Source organism: Musca vetustissima, unplaced genomic scaffold (genome assembly GCF_032173495.1).
Source record: "Musca vetustissima isolate MV318-11 ecotype Yass unplaced genomic scaffold, APGP_CSIRO_Mvet_v1 utg51825, whole genome shotgun sequence".
NCBI lineage: Eukaryota > Metazoa > Arthropoda > Insecta > Diptera > Muscidae > Musca > Musca vetustissima.
Window position 1 is genome coordinate 30,932 of NW_026882414.1, and position 8,666 is coordinate 39,597.

An 8,666-nucleotide genomic window follows, 5' to 3' on the forward strand; every position below is an offset into this window, starting at 1 on the left:
AATCCTTTTAAAAAATTGGGTTTCTGAAAAAATCCACCTCTTTGGTATACTTGTCAGCATTGTTTATTTATTAAATATATTTCCAACAAAAATTATTTTCTAACAATTTATATGCCATATAACACCGTGGCCCTTTGTTCGGTATTATAGTAATCATAGATTGTTATGGGCGCAGGTTTCAAATCATCCACGGCATGCAACTTATTGGCGAAAATATCAAAGGAGCTAAGCTCTCCGTCCATCAGACGCTCAAAATAGACCACAATAATGGTATCATCATTTTTCGTATCTACTCTTTGAACGCGTAGAGCATTTCGAATTCCATCCAAATTATCCATATGTGTTACGAATCCCGATGGTAGGCTGATTTCCATTACAACCATATTTGATTCCTTCCTTCCATCGTTCGATTGAGGTTTATACGCAGCACTAACATTCATTGAGAACTGACCAGATAGAGGTGTTGCCTTGGGCGTATACTCGATATGGAAATTTGGTTCAATTTCAGGAACATTGATATTATAATGATAGGATAATTGTATTAAGGCGGATGACCCCTCGGCTCCGTTAGCTGTGAAGCTAACGCGGCGTGTTGATTTGGGTAACTGAAAGAATAAAGGAAAATAGTGAAATTCGATTTCGAATTTAATTATTTTTAAATATTGCAGAACCCACCACATGACTTTGTAAAATGAAAGAGTTATCCTGATCCACATCAAACTGACCCGTGGTTGTTTCAACGCCATTCTCATCCAATGCCTTAAATTGAATTTGAAGTTTTCCAGCATCCACATCACCATCAGCCGATTTTGGTGAAAAAATTTCGGCAAATGCCACCAAGGCCTTGAGACCCACCACGGTGTCCTGTGTCGAATCGAAGCCACCCAAATTATTACGCTGACCAATTACCCATTTTAGAATTGGTAGAATATTTCCCAAATCCTGCTCCGTCTCCAACAGGGCTTGTAAAATATAGGCGGTAACTTCAATATCATTGTTTGTGTCCTTCGTCTCCGTCGTAGCATTGGACCACCATTTTAAATTGTTTTCAAATTTCGATTTCAATTGAAGCTTCTGGCGAACACCACCCGCCAAAGGATGATTGGTTTTTTGGAATACCAGCAAAATGAGGGCCAGGGAATATAAATTCTCTTCATTGTCAACATGAGCAGCAAGATATTGCAAGGACTTGTCGACTTGCTCGCTGTACTTCGTGGCATACATCTGAAAGTAGGGATAGAGAGATTTAAAAGAAAAAAAAATTTTTGGGGGATTAGAAATTTTGTTAAAAGAAGAATTATCAGCAAAGTTTTTTAAAGAATTTTTATTCGGACATCATTCGAAGGCGTAGATTTTTAATGAATATTTTTTTCAGGGACCACTACAAGGGAAGGTAAAACAAAATATTGGGGACCATTCCCACCTGTGGACTTTTTAAAGACAATTTATTGGGCACAATTCAAACCAGTAAGAAAAGTAGTAAAGCCGGACTGGGCCGACTACATGACACCCTTCACCACTTTGCGTATATTCTACATAGTCTCCTAACAGACGTCGCCTGTTCTAAAGAACATTGACATGAAATGAAAGAAAGATATTTAGGGACTTTGGTGCACCATTTACCTTAAATCGGACGAAATTATATATGGGAGCTATATCTATATCTAAACCGACATTCACGAAACTTAGCACACATCACTCTAAACTTAATTCAGTACGATATGCCAAATTTCGTGCATATCGAAAGATATTTAGGGACTTTGGCGCACCATTTACCTTAAATCGGACATAAATATATATGGGAGCTTTATATAAATCTGAACCGATTTTCATGAAACTTCACGTACGTCATTCTAGGCCTAATTCAGTACGCTATGCCAAATATCGTCCAAATCGAAGGATATAATGGGGCTTTGGTTCATCATTTGCATTAAATCGGACGAAATTATATATGGGAGCTATATCTAAATCTGAACCGATTTGCACGAAACTTAGCACACATATTTCTAGACTTAATTCAATACGCTGTGCCAAATTTCGTGAAAATCGAAATATATATAGGGACTTTTGTGCACCATTTACCTTAAATCGGACGAAATTATATATGGGAGCTATATCTAAATCTGAACCGATTTTTCCCAATTTCAATAGGGCCAAATAAATCGACTCAGAAAGTGATTATATGCATATTCTGAAAAGGAACCATCGGTCTATCTCGTTTCCTTTTGCCTGTTACAAACATAAGCACAAATACATAATACCCTGTACCACAGTGTACTTGGCAGCCATTGCAAGACTTGGTCTTTCTTCGGGGACCTGTAGTGTAGTGTAGATTTTTCAAAGTTATATATTTCAGAGAGCCTAAACAGGCGTGCAATTTTTCAAATAAAGGTTGATAGAGATTATTCAAAGGTGTTGTTATCTTAAAGAATATTTTTGGGGACCATTTACTATGGAATCGAATTTTCTAATACAATTTTTTTCAAAAACCCTTATTAGTCTGAATTTTTTTCAAAAGAATGTAAATATGGATTTTTCAAAAAATATTATTTAGAGACCACCTTAAAGCTTGAAAAAAGACTAGCGCGGGTGTAGATTTTTTAAAGATAATTTAAATAATTTCAGGGACCATTCAAGGTTGTAAATAGCGGAGTGGAATTTTGAAAGGCTGGATTTTTTAAGAATAGTTTTTTCAGCCCCAGATATGGGTATTTTGTATTTTCTTGGTCATCGATTTCATAGAAAAGGGATTTCATAAGGCTTGACGATTTTAAATAATTTCTTCGAAGTAGTTCCGGAATGGAGTTCTTATAAAATTTAATTTTCAAAGCCCTTTTTAGACCTTAATTTTTTAAAGAATATTTTTTCAGGGGCCATTCAAAGTTGTGAATGGCGGTGTGGGATTTCTTAATGGTGGAGTTTTAAAGAATATTTTTGTTTTCTGAATCCGCACCAAAGTGGATGTTGTTAATTAAATGTTTTTCATTGTGTTTTCCTAGTCGTGGACTTGATAAGAGTTTCCTTTTAATGACAGCCATAAGGCTTGAAGTTTTAAAAAATTGCTTAGAGATACTTCTCAGGCCTGGTGTTTTAAAAAATATTATTTCTTCAAGGTTCTTCTCTGGGAGTAGAGTTTACTCGTATATATTTTTTTAAAGTTGCTTATAGGCCGGAATTTTTGAAAACAAATATTTTAGGGGCAATTAGAAGTTGTGAATGGCGCTATGGAATTTCTAAAGGTTGCAGTTTGGAATAATGATTTTTCAAGACTAGAGTTGTTAATTGTTAATGAATTTTTTGAATGCATTTAAAAAAATGTTATAGGAACCATTTAAGGGAACCCCCCCCCCATTCTCGATTTTAATTTTTCAAGATTTTCAATGGGCTGCTAAATGAATACAAATGCTTGTTAAGTTTTGTAACTTTGCACATATATAATTGAAGATTGAAAAGAGAAGAAAAACAATTTACAAAAAAATTTTGATATTGTTTTGTTGTTGTTTTTTGTAATTAAAGAAAATCCTTATTTTTTATGGCGGGCATGATAACTCCTCACTGGAACATCGGAATCCGAAAATTCCAACGGTGTTAGAAAGAGTACATGTCTCTCGTATGAACTAGGATTATTGACTTCGCTCTAAAATGAACAAAATGGTGGACCTTTGAAAAAATATTTTTGGAAAATCGCCGATTTTTTACCAAAAACCAAGTTAAAAAATAAGGAAGATCGTCACCGATTGGCCTTATCCTAGTTCATACGAAAGCTATACACTCCCAGAGAAACGTTGCAAAATTTGGAACCGATTGGATTATTAGTTTTTGAGTTATCGTGCCCGCCATTCACAAAAAAATGTTTAGAGAAAAACGCGTTTAAAGTTTGAGAAGCCCTTCAGCCGTCACCTGATGCTGAAACAATAAATCGGCTATATCTTCAAGAGTTCTTGAGATTTTCACTTGAAATTTTGTAGAGACATTCTTTAATCAGTGTAGATTCGAATTATATCAACAAAAATTTTGACCCCGAGAATGGGGGGTCCCCTTAAGGTTGTGAATGGCGGCGTGGTATTTCTAAAGGGTGAATTATTAAGAATAAATTTTTCAGGACCCACATTAGAGTGGCTAATTATACCCTTCACCACACTGTGGTACAGGGTATTATTTCTTTGTGCATATGTTTGTAACAGGCAAAAGGAAACGAGATAGACACATGGTTCCTTTTGAGAATATGCATAGAATCACTTTCTAAGTCGATTTATGCATGTCCGTCCGTCCGTCTGTCTGTGCATGTTAAATTGTAAACAAAGTACAGATCGCATTTATGATCCGAATTGGATGAAATTTGGCATAGGTCACTTATTCGGCCCAAGGACGAACCCTATTGAAATTGGGAAAAATCGGTTCAGATTTAGATATAGCTCCCATATATATATTTTACCGATTTAATGTAAACGGTCCCTATATATCTTTCGATTTGCACGAAATTTGGTACAGCCTAATCATTTAGGTCTATAATGATGTATGCCAAGTTTCGAGAAAATCGGTCCAGATTTAGATATAGCTCCCATATATAGTTTCGTCCGATTTCATGTAAATGATGCACCAAAGTCCCTATATATCTTTCGATTTGCACGAAGTTTGGCATAACGTACTGAATTGAGCCTAGAGTGATGTCTGCCAAGTTTCGAGAAAATCGGTCCAGATTTAGATATAGCTCCCATATATAGTTTCGTCCGATTTCATGTAAATGGTGCCCCAAAGTCCCTATATATCTTTCGATTTGCACGAAATTTGGCATAACGTACTGTATTGAGCCTAGAATGATGTCTGCCAAGTTTCGTGAAAATCGGTCCTGATTTAGATATAGTTCCCATATATAGTTTCGCCCGATTTCATATAAATGGTGCACCAAAGTCCCTATATATCCTTCGATTTGGACGAAATTTGGCATAACGTACTGAATTAAGCCTAGAGTGATGTCTGCCAAGTTTCGTGAAAATCGGTCCAGATTTAGATATAGCTCCTATATATAGTTTCGTCCGATTTCATGTAAACGGTGCCCCAAAGTCCCTATATATCTTTCGATTTGCACGAAATTTGGCGTAACGTACTGAATTAAGCCTAGAATGATTTCTGCCAAGTTTCGTGAAAATCGGTTCTGATTTAGATATAGCTCCCATATATAGTTTCGTCCGATTTCATATAATTGGTGCACTAAAGTCCCTATATATCCTTCGATTTGCACGATATTTGGCATAACGTACTGAATTGAGCCTAGAGTGATGTCTGCCAAGTTTCGAGAAAATCGGTCCAGATTTCTATATAGCTCCCATATATAGTTTCGTCCGATTTCATGTAAATGGTACACCAAAGTCGCTATATATCTTTCGATTTGCACGAAATTTGGCATAACGTACTGAATTGAGCCTAGAGTTATGTCTGCCTTGTTTCGTGAAAATCGGTCCAGATTTAGATATAGCTCCCTTGTAATATAGATTTACTTTATGTAATTGACGCACGAAGGAACCAATAGGCTGATAGGAACAAAACGTTCTGAAATTAGTATAACCTAACCTGTGACAAGTTTTTTTTGAAATCGCTTAATATTTGGATAGAGCTTCCATATATATTTTCGCCCGATTTCAAGTAAATTGTTAGTCAGTTTGACATCAATTTTTGCACAACTTACAAAATTGAGCATAGAATTACGCAGTTGCGTTTTCTAGAATTACAGACATAGCCCAACGGATGAACTATTTATATTTGTTTGAACTCGATTTACATACTTTATGGATAGATCTAGGTAGATGCACATTTACATAAATATCACATATTTTATTTCATTCAATTTCATGTTAATAATCCTGTTTAATATACCCATAGTGGTGAAGGGTATCATATAGTCGGCACCGTCCGACTTTACTACTTTCCTTACTGGTTTTTAATTAACAATTGTTCATGATTTTTTCCAAGTCGCTGCGATTTTTTAAGATTTTTTAATGGACCTGAAGTTTTCAATAAATGATTCAAGGTACCTCTTAGGTCTGGATTTTTTCAAGGCGCTTCTAGGAGCGTAGAGTTCCTTCTTATGCCTGAATTTTTTTAAAGAACATTATTAGGGACCAGGATCCACAACAGAAAAAATATTTTCAAATTCTATATAAGGCGTAGATTTTTTAAAGAATGTTTTTTCCAAGGCATTTAAAGGGCGTGGATTTTTTAAAAAATATTTTTTCCAAGGTGTTTCTAGGGGAGTAGAATTTACTCTTTTATATTTTAAGGTACTTCGAAGGCATGGAGGTTTTATAGAATTTATTTTTTGAATACCCTTCATAGGCCTGAATATTTTTAGGGACCATTAAAGTTTGTGAATGGTGTCGTGAGATTTCTAAAGGGTGGAGGTTTTATGAATACTTTTTCAGGATCCCCACCAGAGTGGTTAATATTTATTGAATATTTGTTTATAAATGAATATTAATGTCTTTATAAGGCTCAACGATTATAATGATTTTTTTCAAGGTACGTAGGGAGAGTTTACTCTTATATTTTTTCAAAGGCGTGTAGTATTAATAGATTTTTGAAAAGCCCTTCTAGGAATGCATTTGTCAAAGAACATTTTTTGGGGACCATATAAGGTTGTGAATAGCGGCGTAGGATTTCTAAGGAGTGCCGTTTTAAAGAATAAGTATATATTACCATTTCTAATGAAAATTTGTTCATGATGTATTCCTAGTCGTGGAGTTATTAAAAATTGTTTTGTAATGATCTTCATAAGGCTTGGCGATGTAAATAATTTCTTCGAGGTACGTTTTAGGCTTGGAGTTTTAAAGAATAAGTTTTAAAGTTTCTTGTAGGGGAGTAGACTTTACTGTAATATATTTTTAAAGTACTTCAAAGGCGTGCAAATTTTATATAAGTTTTTTCCAAAGCCTTTCTTAGGCGTAACTTGTTAAAGAATATTTTCTCAATGAACAACAGTGGCTTAAATTTTTTATAAAAGGCCTTAAATTTTTTATAAAAGAATTTTCCAATATGACTTATGGACAATTGAAATTTCCTGCCAATATACTACGCTTCAAGTGGTCTATCGGCTTTCTGTTCTTAACTCAGCTTGGGGTCATGTAAGTGTGTGTAAACCAAGAACCATACACAAAATTCGCCATAAAGTGGTCTGGGTGGGTGGCTCAATTCTTGAGAATGCCAATGAATTGCGGATTTGAATCCTTTGCTATGGACCCCTAAACTGCCATGATATTCTCGACACTTCGACCAGCCACCATTGTCTGTTAGCGTATCTGTAGACTCAAATCGATTATTGTCGGTTAGCTGGGGGAGGCGAGAATTACAATCAACAATTGGAGGTAAGGCTCTTCGATTGACGTGTTCTACATTCGTTAGGGAATTTTTATAATTTGCAGATGGGGTTACTTCGTGTACTTTACCATAATGGAAATCTTGAGTTGAGTTTACTCAACAAAATCGATGGAAACCGTTCAAGGTCTGCCCAAAGTTAAATTCAAATTTGGAACACCCTCCGAATAATTATCAAGGTGTATTGTAAGCGAGTTATTTCTTTTATACAAAAAATATTTTTTTTCCCTTCCTACCTTATCCTCCAGGAAAGCCAACAATACAAATGCCGAGACACCCAATTCATTTTGATTGGATGGATGAAACAGCTCTCCGGTTTGGGGAAATTGTCCATTCTCCTTTTGTGTGTCCGCTAAATATTCCAAGGCTTCCTCAATGATGTCCTCACCAATGGTGATGTATTTCCGGGCCTGTATAAAAGACCTCACCACATATGCCGTTAACCAGCTATTCGCTTCACTGCTACCCTCACCAAATGTACTGAAGGCACCATTCTGATGTTTATAAGTCAATTCTCGTTGATATCCCGATTCCATAAAATTTTTAGCTTTCTCCATCAGCGATGTCATATCCCCTCGTCCAATGGCATTCAAATATTGTAGTACCAAAATATTCGGTACAAAATTGATCATGTTCTGTTCACCACAGCCATATGGCATGCGTACCAATTTATCGATATTTTTAATTGTCGGACCGAGAATATCACCCACTACAGTGAATTCGAAATATTCGGAATCTTCAACCACATCTTTGGGTATGTGGATCTCTATGTTATTTTCCAGTAGTTGGCTGTTGGCATCGATACTTATAAAATGGGCTTGATTTTGATACTGGGTTACACCCTCCGGTTCGACTTTTAATTTTTGATGGATGGCATCGCCAGCCATGGGTGTTAAGGCTTTGATTTTTAACATGACATCGCCAACAATTTTGGGTTTAATTTTAAAGGTTGTCGTGCCGCCACTATTTGGTGGAATAATCAGCTTTTTTGTAAGCCTTTGCTGGCCATCGTCGGACTCTTCCATAAATTCATATTCATTGGCATCATTTTCCAGGGTAACGACGGCTGACAATTCCTCATCTGTCAAATAATTGAATACCACAATGGGCAGGGTAATGGTCTCACCCCGCTTAATCGAATATGGCAGATTCATGGTCACAAAGAATGGCTGAAATACCCGAATTTTTGTTGCCTCTTCGGTCATACAAAAACCGGTTTTCGGATTCAATGAAAATCCACTAATCACCCAGGAGGTTATGGTGTCCGGGATCTGTTTTGTGAATGTTGTCAAGCCATT

At 36.0% G+C, this 8,666-nt stretch overlaps 1 protein-coding gene across 1 annotated transcript; it reads right to left on the reverse strand.

Annotated features, from left to right (window-relative positions):
- Positions 1-107: 107 nt before the first annotated feature.
- LOC133328762 (thioester-containing protein 1 allele R1-like) lies at positions 108-8,522 on the reverse strand. The gene is made up of 3 exons (XM_061537310.1): positions 7,605-8,522; positions 676-1,224; positions 108-605 (listed from the first exon to the last, which is right to left on the reverse strand). The coding sequence occupies exons 1-3, from the start codon at positions 8,520-8,522 to the stop codon at positions 108-110; spliced, it is 1,965 nt and encodes a 654-aa protein (XP_061393294.1).
- Positions 8,523-8,666: the final 144 nt, after the last annotated feature.

Coding starts and splice junctions, on each gene's coding strand:
- LOC133328762 (XM_061537310.1), bottom strand. CDS start 8,522: ATGAATCTGCCATATTCGATTAAGCGGGGTGAGACCATTACCCTGCCC. Junction 1,225..7,604: donor TGGCTTTCCTGGAGGATAAG/GTAGGAAGGGAA, acceptor CCCTACTTTCAG/ATGTATGCCACGAAGTACAG. Junction 606..675: donor TCATTTTACAAAGTCATGTG/GTGGGTTCTGCA, acceptor TTATTCTTTCAG/TTACCCAAATCAACACGCCG.